At 45.6% G+C, this 12,764-nt stretch overlaps 2 protein-coding genes across 2 annotated transcripts; one reads left to right on the forward strand and one right to left on the reverse strand.

Annotated features, from left to right (window-relative positions):
• Positions 1–1,867: 1,867 nt before the first annotated feature.
• On the reverse strand, positions 1,868–3,930 carry LOC135588332 (protein DETOXIFICATION 48-like). Its single transcript, XM_065080407.1, has 2 exons — positions 3,700–3,930; positions 1,868–3,533 (listed from the first exon to the last, which is right to left on the reverse strand). The coding sequence occupies exons 1-2, from the start codon at positions 3,913–3,915 to the stop codon at positions 1,992–1,994; spliced, it is 1,758 nt and encodes a 585-aa protein (XP_064936479.1). The 5' UTR covers positions 3,916–3,930; the 3' UTR covers positions 1,868–1,991.
• Positions 3,931–10,027: 6,097 nt separating this feature from the next.
• On the forward strand, positions 10,028–12,764 carry LOC135588333 (transcription factor bHLH18-like). Its single transcript, XM_065080408.1, has 5 exons — positions 10,028–10,198; positions 10,422–10,530; positions 10,616–11,131; positions 11,554–11,913; positions 12,011–12,764. The coding sequence occupies exons 2-5, from the start codon at positions 10,495–10,497 to the stop codon at positions 12,083–12,085; spliced, it is 987 nt and encodes a 328-aa protein (XP_064936480.1). The 5' UTR covers positions 10,028–10,198; positions 10,422–10,494; the 3' UTR covers positions 12,086–12,764.

The raw sequence follows: 12,764 nt of genomic DNA on the forward strand, positions 1-12,764 counted from the left end.
GGACCCCATGCATGTCCCGCCCCCCAACTCACCATCGCCTTCGTTGCAATCCCAGTGCCATAATATGTGTCATCGCACACCCTTTTTTCAGCATTATTATTTTTACAAAAAGAAAATAAAAAAAAAAAGGGAAAGAAAGACATTTAAGACGGTGCCTTAGCGTTATCCCTTCGTATTGGACACCTGCGGTTTTCGACTCCAACCATTCCTACCTACGAGAGGGCCGATTCGGAAAGCAACACAGGTTCATCATTCAGTGTTCGGTTTCATTTGGTGGACGCTGCGCTGAGGTGCAACGGATACGCCCTCGAAGCTTACTTAGGGTTGTCGTGTGTGTGCGCGTGGAAAAAGACGATCTCGGAGTTGGGGCCGTCAAAGCGTCAACCGTTGTTGGGGCCGTCAAAAAATATTACTTGTTGGAATTACATAGATTGACGCATGTGTGGAGTCGAAGACTCGGTCGGCGTCGAGAAACCAGGCAAAATGCGGTGGTTCGATTGGTCCGTAATGGTGCCGCATTGGAGGAGGGTGCTGTATGAATAATGCATCACTTTGTCCATCTGGTCGTTACGTTGCCATCGCCGTTTTCACTAAATTGCGGCTGAGATTTCACACACAAAAAATACTAATTAATTTGGATAAGATAATGTTTTAAAAAATGATGTCGATTTTGTAGTAAATGATACATAAAATGTATTGTTTTTTATTTCGAACTTACTTATGAATTTTTTTTTTACTCGCAATCAATGAATCAATATTTTTTTTCAAAAAAATGTATTTATTTCATTACGTTTATTGTTAAAACAATCATTCTCAGACCCATGCATGCTTTTGTAGAAATCGAATGAAATAAGATATAAATAATTATTTTACCTCTAAAAAGATATTTTTAGTTTCGAGTCGCGACACTTAGATGACATCCCTTAAGAAGATGATGATACTAAATTTTTGTTTCAATAATTAATTTTTTTACCCTTTAAAATAGTCGTGGTGTATAGAAAATCTACGATTTTACTTAAATTCCTATGTGTTTTTTTTTCTTGAAGTTCCTTAGTTGCTTATACATTAGATATAATAAATTCATTTATCTTCTTCTTTACACAATAAATAGTCGAGATCAAGTCGTCATGAATGTATCAGCTAATTTAGTTGATAGAAACCTTGATAATAATAATAATAATAATAATAATAATAATAATAATAATAATAATAATAAAAAATAATAAGAATTGGCCGTTTGCATAGTAGACAAACCAATATACGCTTACGTCCCAGGTGACGTAAGCTTGGTGGCACATATTGGGTACGTGACCACTAAATGAAGCAGGCGATGCGGTGAAGGGAAAAGGAGGCGATGCAGCCGAATTGATTGGTTGGAAGGTGACAAGTGCAGTATGGAAACGCGTTTTTAGATAAACTAGTGCAAGAGAATGTTAAGAGCTTGCTTTCGAGGCCACTCTTTATGATATGGTGGTGTTTGGAAGTCAAGACGTGACTCTACCGAGAGGAGTCGAGTGCAGCAACACGACAGGACATACAGAAGGAAAAAAGGCAAAAGCGAGTAATGCAGCATTACTAATCGGCTTTAAGCTGCAGAAAGTCCCACTGAAGCAAGATTAGTGGCGGCGTATTATTATAAAGGGAATGAATGCTCCCAACCGGTAAGTGTCCGGTGGCCAAAGTGCGATCCTCCCATCCACTGTCTAAAGTGGCATTTTTAGTGTCCATCTCTCCAGCTTGCAAGCAGAGAAGAAGAAGAAGAAGAAGAAGAAGAAGAAGAAAGAGGAGGAGGAGGAGGAGGAAATCAACCCGAGCGCTGACTGATATCCGTGAACTCATATTGCCCTTTCGGACGGACACAGATGCAAAACTTAATGTCATGTATATCCTCCATTCATTCATCAGATTACAAAAAACAACAAAAGGAAAAGTTTTGAGGGCAAGAATATAAGATTACAAAGCCTCGTCTCGAAAGAACTGATGAACCCCACTCATCCGGCACAGTCAATGAGATGATCTGTTTCTGAACTAGTAGTACTTGCTCCCTCCACGTCATGTTTCATGCACGGTTTCCCTGCCCTCTCTCGGTCTTCTACGAGAGAAGGTGATCGTCCACTGCCATCGCCGCTGGTATCTGCAGTAATAGGAATGAGTTGAGGAGGAGGAGGAGGAGGAGGAGGAGGAGCGCTCGAAGCTTTTGTCAATTCCGTAGCTCTCTCCATCTCCGTCATCCAATCCGTTCTGGCCAGTGCGTATGCCATGAGGGCCGCGCATGATGTCTGCGCCGCCAGCAACCCCAACCATAGGCCCGGGAGCCCCATTTTCCCGACGAAGCCCAGCAGTACGGCCACGGGCATTCCGACCAAGTAGAAGGAGCTCAGATTGATGTTAGCCCCGGTGCTCGGCCTCGCGCTCCCCCTTAGCACGCCGCACCCGGTGGTCTGCGGGCAATTCCCCAGCTCGCACAGCCCCGCAATCGGCAGAGCCACGGACGTGAGCTTCAGAATCTCCGCGTCGGTGGTGAATAGCCTTCCCCACCGATGCCTCATCAAGGTCGTGAATGCCATCGCTGCGAGTCCCAGCCCCACGGCGCACGCCAACGATACCAGGGTCGCCGTCCGGGCCTTGGCGGGACGATTCGCGCCCAACACGTTGCCGACGCGGGTCGACACCCCAAGGCTCAACGCCGACGGGAAGACGTACACCAACGACGTGGTCTGGATCAGTATCCCCATGGAAGCGACAGCTGCCCTGGGGTTGGCGAGCAGGCCACTGAAGAGTATCATGAACTCGTACCACCACCACTCGAGGCACACGGACACGCACGACGGCACGGCGAGCTTCAGCAGCTTCGACCACCCCCGAAGGCAGTCCATGCTCGGGCTCACCCACGAGTCCTTGCACACGCCGGAGCAGAGGACGAAGAGAAGCAAGCAAATCAGGAGATTCAAGTTGGTCCAGACCATCGCCAGGGCCACGCCCGCGATGCCCATTTTGAGATGCACCACCAGGATATAATTCAGCGGCACGTGGAGGACGACGGAGACGAGCGAGCAGTACGTGATCGGAAAAGTGATGTTCTGAGATCTCAGATAGATGCGAAGAGGGTGCAGAAATGACAAGAAGAACAGGTCAGGAATGGCGAATGTGATGAAGACGTGGGCGGCGGAGGAAATCTGCTCGTCCTGACCGCACCACAGGAGGACTCTCTTCATGTTGAGCCACAGGAAGGAGATTGGGAGGGAGGCGGATAGGAGAAGCAGGATGGCCCGTTGCAGAGTGAGAGCAAGGAGCTTGCGTTGCTTCGCGCCGAATGCCTGGCCGCATATGGGCTCCATGCCCATGGCGAGGCCGGAGAGGACGGAGTAGCCCGTGATATTAGCAACCCCGATCGACAGAGAGCCGCCTGCAAGCTCGAGCTCCCCGAGAAAGCCAAGGAAAAGCATCGACACCATGGCGCGCGAGTAAAGAACGAGGCCAGTGAGAGCCGTGGGGATAGATATCTTCCCTATGGCTCTCATTTCCTCCACCACCTGAATCCATTTCAATCAAGCGACGCATATTAATCTCCAGCACCCATATAAAAAAAGCCAAGTAAAGAACAGAGACCTAGCGGCCAAAAGCTTTGGTGTCGCACATAGGGGACACACCACTAGTCTATGCATTATATCAGCAGGAGCTTGCTTCCGGTGTGTTTACCTCTGAAAGAGCAGGACATCTATGGAGATCTAAATCAGGGGGTTGAAGAGGGAGATGCTCCATGAACTTGTCGTGAGACTTCTTCTGGGACGGGAGGACGGTGTGGTGTTGCAGACGGCGCTGCGGCTTCCTTGCTGTGGCTTCTCTACGTTTCCTCCTCCTCTGGTTCTTTGCTGTGTTTGCTGCCCTCGAACGAACGGGGGAGGGAACGCGCATCTCCTTAAATAATGGGATACGACACGACCAGACAACACGTGTCGATTGTTTATTCTCAAGGTGGGACTCGGGAACACACTGCGGCCCTCTTCCACCGGCTCCATTTCATCGGGACATCATACGATTGGGCGAAGGGGCACCAACTCATGTACGTGCTCACCCTCTCTCGACGGATGGACGGTTGACGGGGACTTGGACTTCATATGACTCGCCTCGTTTGCGTGTCATGCTTGCAGAACCTCCGCAGCCACCGAAGACGCAATCGCTGACACTTAATTCTGGAGATAATATGTGAAATCTGATCTTTTGATCCACGCTCGTCTGCGTGCAAAGGCTGCGGCTGATTCCAAGCCATTTTACCTTGCTTTGCGCATCATCTCAGCTTTCACCACAACGTAAAGCAACAAACAAAGAAGAAGATACAACTTTCTCTGTTTTTAGTCATGCCACCTCCCCCATCTTTTTCTTATTCCATCAGCAGCATTGTTGTTCTTTCCCCGTGCTTCCAAAGGTTTCACTTTGTTCGACCTCCAGAAAAGTGCAAGGATGCCGGGGTTGGTGCTCTGTTACCCGAGTTTTGTTGGAATCCTTGGCACCCCTTCACCCACCCTTTATTCCTTGGGCCTCGAGTGCTTCCTTTGCCGCAGGGGCCCCTTCCACTCCCTCCTGCGTTTTGTTCCTTCTCCAACTTATCTCCACGTTCCCGTTTTCTCTGACGTCGCTTTAGTTCTCGAAGGGTCTCGTGACTCGGATCACAGGCGCTCACCGAGCTTCGTCTCCCCGAGCGTCAATCTTCCTCCGCTGGTGTGGTGCTATGAAACACGTAAAGGTACAATTGAGTCCTTTGTTTTGTTTATGGTGACACGGAATGAACTTTTCAAAGGAGACACAAAGAACATGAGGACAGATGAAATTAAACAAAAAAAAGATAATATCAAACCTAACAATGTTCTTCTTACGTTAGCTTTTCATCAATAGAAAACTAGTATGTTACGTCCGATGAGATAACATAATATAGCAGATCATTGATATAGAGATCGTAGAATCTGATGCCTCCTCCTGAAATGTATGTGCCAACATATAAATAGTCCAACTGATAGAAATAATAGAAGATAGAAGATAAGAACAATAATTGAAGAAGCTTTATTGTAGAAATGAAATAGCTTTAGCTTGAATCTATTAACATGTTCCCTCTCCTATTTATACAGATTAGGAGGAAGGATTTCCCTCAATAGAATAAACAGAATAGAGAGATTTCCTCATCTAATTGGGGAAATCTTATCCTCTATCAAGTTGGGAAAATCTTATCTTCTATCATGCCCCCGCAAGATGGTGCTCCTAACAAGAATACCAATCTTGGATCGATGCAAAGAATGGTTTACAAGCGAGAGGCTTCATGAGTAAGATAAGTGTAGATCGCTGCTGCTGCTGCGATTGCTGTTGCTGTGATGGCACAAGCGTTCCCTTCATTCTCCTTAAGTCTGCCGAATGTTGACAGATCAGCGAAGACTACCGCGGTGAGGAAGATGAGGATTGACCACAGAGCCTCTTAGGAATGCAACGGCATTGATCGCTGGCCGAAGGGTGAAGCTTCACTTTTCTCAGCGACGTTGGTCGCTGGTCGAAGGCAAGAGCGAAGCTTCGCTTTTCTCAACGACGTTGGTCGTGGTTGCGATTACAACGGCTGCGACGGTAGAGAAGAAATCTACAGCAATGTTGCAGTGATGCTACTACAGCAAAGGAGGAAACTGCAACAAAGGAGGAAGCTGTAGCAAAAGAGGAAGCTGTAGCAGAAGAGGAAGAAAAATAGCTACAACGAGGAAGAAAGGTGGGGCAGTGCTGATGAGCAGCACTAGAGATGCCGTAGCAGAAGGGAACGGACGTTGGGAAGAGAGCTTGCTCTAGGCAAGCGGCTCTGATACCATGATAGAAATAATAGAAGATAAGAACAATAATTGAAGAAGCTTTATTGTAGAAATGAAATAGCTTTAGCTTGAATCTATTAACATGTTCCCTCTCCTATTTATACAGATTAGGAGGAAGGATTTCCCTCAACAGAATAAACAGAATAGAGAGATTTCCTCATCTAATTGGGGAAATCTTATCCTCTATCAAGTTGGGAAAATCTTATCTTCTATCACCAACCCACTTGGAGAGAGACTTACATGTGCCCAAGTTGATCATAAATTTATCCCCTCCGCAGAGAGAATAAACGAGAGAGCGAGTAGAGTGGTTGTCAAGTATCACCAGAGCAAAGAGACAGTGAGGAGTAATGTGTATCCAATCAGATCGATGGTGGTAAATGGTGGAATCGTTGGGCAACAAGCACATATAATAGGACATGTATGCGTGCAATGCCCCATTGTATAATCATTCTTTTGGGTCCCTTATTCAGCAGGTGTCATCGAGCCCCAAGGGGCTGGGCAGAGCACAAGGTGACGGACGCACCATCTCACTCTCCCACAGTGGTGCAGCAGTGCACAATGATGGGACTGGGACCTCTACCAAAAGAGGTGAAGGGGAATCGACACGCATTTGCATTACGGCAGGAATTAACAGCTAGTACGCCATGATCGATGGCTTCGGTTGGCTCCTTCCTTGCATGCCTGCGCACCACCATTCTGATGCTTCTCCGTGGCCTACTCCGGTCTCATCTTGTTCTCTTCTTCTGCAGCTACTTCGGCCGGCTTCAACGCGTCTAGGTTTAGCTCGGCCACCGATCTTGAAGCTTTTGAGTTTGGGATCGACAGGCTCTGCCACCATTGCTGTTCTTAATGCGTATTAACCGGATCTTCCCAGTTAAGGTGAGTTCTCGCTGTAGTTCGTGTATCTTGCTTTCTCTCTTTAAATATAAGCCAAGTAAACAAAGAAGAATCAAATCCTGGAATTGGCTCAAAGTCCTGCAAATGATTGATGAACTCTTATCGATGATCACGGTGAATAATTCTGGAATTAACTTCCTTCAAGCTGGTCTCTGGCGGTCGGCTCTTCTTCGATTGCCAACCAAGCGCTGCATACGTTATACGATGCGGTGGCTAACCATGGAGTAGCTTGTGGAGACTCAGAACACTAACTTAGCCCATGAGCCGAGTCCAACGCCCTGTATACATTGTTGGGCTGTGGCGTATCGTAAGACGACAGACTTGTGGAGACTGGAGATGAGCAATCAGTCTAAAGACTAGCGAGATTGAAGCTAAAGGAGACGGCAGTCTATAACAAATCATGGCGCAATTTCCAGGACTTAAATTCCCTGTCTACCTACCATCAAACCAAATCTCAATCAACAACTTCTCCATCCATGGATCGTAGAAGAACCACTATAGATTGTCTTTTACCGCCATGATCTCTTCCACCGAACATGTTTCTTTGTTGCGCCTTCCAACACGTGGAAAACTATGGAAGATGTCCGTCCCATATGAACCGGGAGAAGCCCAGACAACAAAATGTACAGTAAATACAGAATCAACTGGAGCCCGATATTGCCGTCTCCTGTTGCCCCTTGACATTATTATCGTCCTCGCATTGTCAACACGACGTCCATCTTTTCTTGCTCCCACGACTGTATCTATGATGTTGACAAAGAGATGCCCACACTCTCATCGTCGGCATGGCGACGGCCCACCGTAGACTGCAGCAACTCCACTCTTTGCCAGCCAAATAACAAGGATAACTTTATATTTACTTTTTACGACATTAACTGTGCTCGGTTGATCTTTTTTAACTTCTCTTACGAGGGAGGATTCATCAGAATCTGCTCGTGCTATGACTCTTATTCTGATCGAATCTGTCATGTCCCTGCTTGGAGTCTGCCAAGTAGAAAGCGTTTGCGGGGGCAATGGCGAGCTAGCCAGTAGACAATTCATCGAACATAATTAACGCATGGCCAAAAAGAGACCCACGTGGACTAGTTGAGCCCATCGATTTAGCTGCCTGCCTAATCGACATCCGGGTCTCACATTATTAGATTTAATGTCTCAAGGGAATCTTAATCGGGTTGCTGTCACGGAGCACCCATACTCCAGTTCAATAATCTAAATGCTACCATTGGTTGGAGAAGTAACTACGACTGAGATGATCTTGCGCTTGATTTCTGCTGAGTTTGATTTAATTAGTCCTGCTAACGACTGTTCCATTCCTCTGAAATCTAACGCAGTTCATCCAAAGCGGCAGGGCAATATTTTAGACAGCAGTGATAGATAGCACTGAGAAGCCTTTGGAGTTAGAAGATTACAGAGGATCTCCGTTGTCGACGGTAGGTAGCTAAATGTTTGGAAGATGCTGGCCATCTTTGACGGCTACCTCCGGCCTCGGTACCATCCCACATGATCGACGGCCCCAAGCGGGTGCTCGAAGAGGACACATGAGTCGGTACGAAGTGGTAAGGGTCAAGTGGGATTTGTAGTATTCCTTGTCTTCGTTCCTCCGATGCTGAGAACAATAGATATGGGAAGATGCTGGTGCTCGATCCTGCGGCCACATCATGACATGTTTGGGAGATTATCGAGCTAGGCTGTTTCCAAGGAGGGAAGGACGGTGAGATCCAGACATGACAAGACAACTGCATTCGTTTTTGGGTAAAGCTGCATGCTCACCAAAGAGTCGATTGATTCCAGCACGTGATTCTTTATATCCTCTTGCTAGAGTGGACCATCCATCCACGTGAATGATTGATAGAATACTCCACTAGTTGAGCAAAAAAATAACATCTTCAGCAGGAGGTGAATGATTGACGGTATACTTCACTGATTGAGAAAAATAGCATCTTTAAGATCCAACAATTTCATTTGATTTAGACCTGAATCTTATTATATAGAGGAGGAAGAGAGTGTCAGATTTGTTTTTTAATTAAAAAAATTATTATATGAAATGATGTTCATGATGTTCCTATACTTTAGCTTATGTCATTTTCTAGATATATTTTTACAGCATGAGTAACTCTAAACTTGAGGACTGAGAGATGGATATGACCACCAAGATCTATATATACATATATTCCAAGAAGATTGAGCACGGTTGGATCCAATATTGCTGGGATACGTAGTAGTGGGTGAGGTAGCGAGTGCACTAATTATTTATATCTTCGCTTTCCATAGATTATTGAGAAATAGGAATCTCGTGCTCAATAATTGGCGATATAGTATTCACTGGAGGCGTCGAAACGTACAAACGGATGCAGCAAGGTCGTAGCTTGCGAGCGATTCGAGCTGTTCCAGCAATTCAGCGAATCGTGAACGTGCGGAAACTGGATTGGGTGATACACTATGGGATTCCGAAAGATTTGATGGAACTCAGTTAGATTATTGTGCGGTCGGTACAGATCTTCTCATCATAATTAAGATTTTTCTTGTTTTCCTGAAAGATTTGTGTTTTTTTTACATTCTCCTCTGAACCTAAAATGATTCGAATGCGTTTCCTCATGAAATGCCCACATCACAAGTGATACTGTACTTCAAGCATACGAATTCTGGTTCTTCAGTTTTCACCCTTTGATTCTGTTCTCGACATTATCAAGAACTTGTACATCATTAAGATCGATATGTCGGAGTCACTATGCAGAGTTACATGCACCTGAATCGCTAGTAATCTTCTTACGCATGCCACGCACGGTCGGTACTGCCAACGGAAAAGGTCATACAATCACAGACGGATCGACTGAAACACCAATTATCTATTGGCCATAAATATTTCAGCTATCAATGAAAACTATTCGTAGCTGTATATGACGTCGGTGGCAGAGCAGAGCAGGCAACAGGAGGAGGTGGTGGATGGCAGCAACGATCTCTTGTTTGCTGTCTTTATTAGCTGTTGCTGATGACTCACAAACAAACAGACGATTTGCTGAGTTTTTAGTTTGTAATACAGAGCTAAAAGAAGTTTTTGAGGATGTTGGCATCCACTAGAATCGAGCTTCAGTGTGATTTGTTTGGGGGGGAATAACAGTGTTGCTATATCGTCTTCCATCTCGGTAACTCGATCCGTGTCTGTAGAAATATTTGGAGTTATCCTTCTTTAGATCTTCGTTTCAGAAAATAATAATTTTTGTTGGCCTGTGGCTGCCTGCTGGGTCAGCAATGTCGGAGTAATTAATAGGAGGAGACACAGCAGAAATAATAGAGACGGAGACGGAAAGATGTAGCTTTGAAGTCCTATATATAGAGCCAAAAGCCTCCATAAAAACAGTGATAGAGGGAAGCACGAAGGTTCAACCCGCAGAAGCGTATAGATCAGATAAAAATTTCGAAAGGAGAATACTGCTCTTTTCTCCTTCGACTTGCTGCTGCAGGTTGGCTTTCATCCTCTCTTTGAAAACTATTGGAGCATTCTTTGGTTTCCTCCTTTCTGGTTCTTGGTTTTCTTCGGTATCAAGTAGCTTTGACACAAAAGAGGCTTTTTTTTTTTTGTGTTTCGTCCATGGATCTTTATTATTATTATTATTTTTGATGATTCCATCTTGATTCTCGCAAGCATCCAACTAAACTCGTACGCTTTGATGAAATCTGCTCCAGAATTTGATCCTGAAGAACGATCACCTGCCTGGGTACTACTGCATATTCCTCTGTTGGGGAAGAACCTGTGGCCATGGAAGCATTGGCATCTCCATGCTATTCTGACATGGTAAGGAGGTCGGGCTGAGGTCTTTTTGGTTGCGAATCCAACTTTTAGACCAAAAAGAAGCATTCTTAGTTCCTACGATTGACAGGGAATGGATCAGAGTTTCTTGAATCAGTGGGAGTTGACCAATTTAGATCAGTTCGGCACACAACAACTAGAACTAGCCCTCGGGCAAGATCTAGAACGATCTCCCTCCTCTGAAAGCTACACGTCATACTCTTCCTTCCATCCACCAGCGAGCACCGAGAGGGCCAAGAAACTCATCAAGACCAGCAGCTGGAGTTCTTGCACCACCGACAAGAACTCGGCGGCGCTCTCGGATGCCTCGTGTCCAAGAATCCTGTCATTTGGCAACCCGGAATCACCACTTTGTCACTCCAACCTGAGTCACGCTGTAACGATGAAGAAGAAAGAAGAGACGGATGTCTCGATTCCCTCAAAGAGGAACTACGGTGCCATGTCCGGAGATGGAACCAAGAGGGCGAACGCGGGGGCCAGGCCGGCCTCTCATAACCAGGAACACATCATGGCCGAGAGAAAGCGAAGAGAGAAGCTCAGCCAGAGATTCATAGAGCTATCCGCGGTGGTTCCTGACCTAAAGAAGGTGTGTTCTCGATCCATTTTTGGTTTTCGATGTGCTTCATCCTGTAGGTTTTAGTAGATCACGTTTTGTTGTAGAGATAGATGCATATTTCTTTCTTTGAGGCAATGTAAAGAAACCTTAGATGTTATCGTACAATAGTTTCAAGAATCAGCAGCCGGATCTCATAGTAGATAATGCGATCGGTAGATCTGTTGTACTTAAATTTCTCTTCAAGTAATCTACGAATGACGGAATGAAACAATGGAGCGAGGAGCAAATTAAGTTGCAAACTGAAATTGGTCACATTTCGATTTCATCAAGCAACATAAATGCTTGCATTCCCTCTCTGTAGTCTCCGACTATCGATGTTCCTCAGCTCTGATATACTTGGAACTTGCAAAGTAGCTGACAGAATGTATCTCCAAATTTTTGTTCTTTGGAAGATGGACAAAGCTTCTGTTCTCGGAGATGCTATCAAGTACCTGAAGCAACTTCAGGAGAAGGTTACGAGCCTCCAAGATCAAGTTACACAGAGGAACGTTGAATCGGCAGTGCTTGTCAAGAAATCTCAGCTCTGTGCAAATGACGATAGCTCCTCCTCCGACGAGAACTTCGACGAGAGCCTCCCGGAGATCGAGGCCAGGGTGTGCGACAAGACTATCCTCATCAAGATTCACTGCGAGAACCGGAAAGGGATATTGGTGAAAGCGCTCTCTGAGATCGAGAAGCTCCACCTTTCTGTAACGAACACGAGCGTCATGCCTTTCACCAGCTCTTCTCTCGACATCACCGTGATGACTCAGGCAAGATTCTTTAAACCTCTGGTGCCTACGATTCTGCACTCACCAGCAATTCATATCTAGTTTGAACACTCGATGAGCTTGTCATCTTCTTTTACAGACCGAAGAGGAGTTCTCCATGACAGCCAAAGACCTGGTGAAGAAGCTGAATTCTGTTTTCAGAGAATCCATGTGATGAAGCGAATCGAGCTCTATGTAGAAAAGAAAGGTTTATGGCGGTCTGCCTCTTTTTCGTGTTTTTCCCCCTTTTGTTTTAAGCTAGTTTCGGTTCCCAGTCTTTTCCAGTATCATCATCATCATCTTCTTCTTCTTCTTCTTCATCCTCCGAAGGTCACCATTTCCCCCCTGTTTTGCTGCATGAGTTTCATCCTCAGGCTCTTTTTGCTCCTCTTTTTCACAAGCTTTTTTACATGGTTGAGCCGCTCGTTCATGTTTTCACAAGAGAAGAGCGAGACACTCACTCGGGTTCTGTTGAGCTTTTGGTTTTTGAGGACTTTGTGGGGGAAGTTGACTTTTGAATTCGTTTCTTATCTTCCCTTCCCTTGTAGCCCTTTCCTCTGATGAGTTCGACGATCGAAACTTGCTTCCTCGGTCCCCGATCAATGTTCGTTTGATCCTGGAAGCCCGAGTAGGTGCTCTTCTTAGTTCCGGAGGACGACTGACTCTTGTTTCAGAAGTTTGAGGTGATCCTTCATGATGGCCATACGAATAATTCCTAGCTGTTCTTTCTTGCTTGTGTAGTCTTGTGGAGATCTGTAAGGAAAAAAGCAGACATGTAGCATGGCAGATAATTACTAATAAATGGTTTCCAAGGCTCCTCGTCGCATGTTATGAGCTGTGAGCCCTTTTTCTTA

This window comes from Musa acuminata, chromosome BXJ1-8, assembly GCF_036884655.1.
Source record: "Musa acuminata AAA Group cultivar baxijiao chromosome BXJ1-8, Cavendish_Baxijiao_AAA, whole genome shotgun sequence".
Taxonomy (NCBI): domain Eukaryota; kingdom Viridiplantae; phylum Streptophyta; class Magnoliopsida; order Zingiberales; family Musaceae; genus Musa; species Musa acuminata.

Coding starts and splice junctions, on each gene's coding strand:
- LOC135588332 (XM_065080407.1), bottom strand. CDS start 3,915: ATGCGCGTTCCCTCCCCCGTTCGTTCGAGGGCAGCAAACACAGCAAAG. Junction 3,534..3,699: donor GATGTCCTGCTCTTTCAGAG/GTAAACACACCG, acceptor AAATGGATTCAG/GTGGTGGAGGAAATGAGAGC.
- LOC135588333 (XM_065080408.1), top strand. CDS start 10,495: ATGGAAGCATTGGCATCTCCATGCTATTCTGACATG. Junction 10,531..10,615: donor CTCCATGCTATTCTGACATG/GTAAGGAGGTCG, acceptor TACGATTGACAG/GGAATGGATCAGAGTTTCTT. Junction 11,914..12,010: donor ACATCACCGTGATGACTCAG/GCAAGATTCTTT, acceptor CTTCTTTTACAG/ACCGAAGAGGAGTTCTCCAT.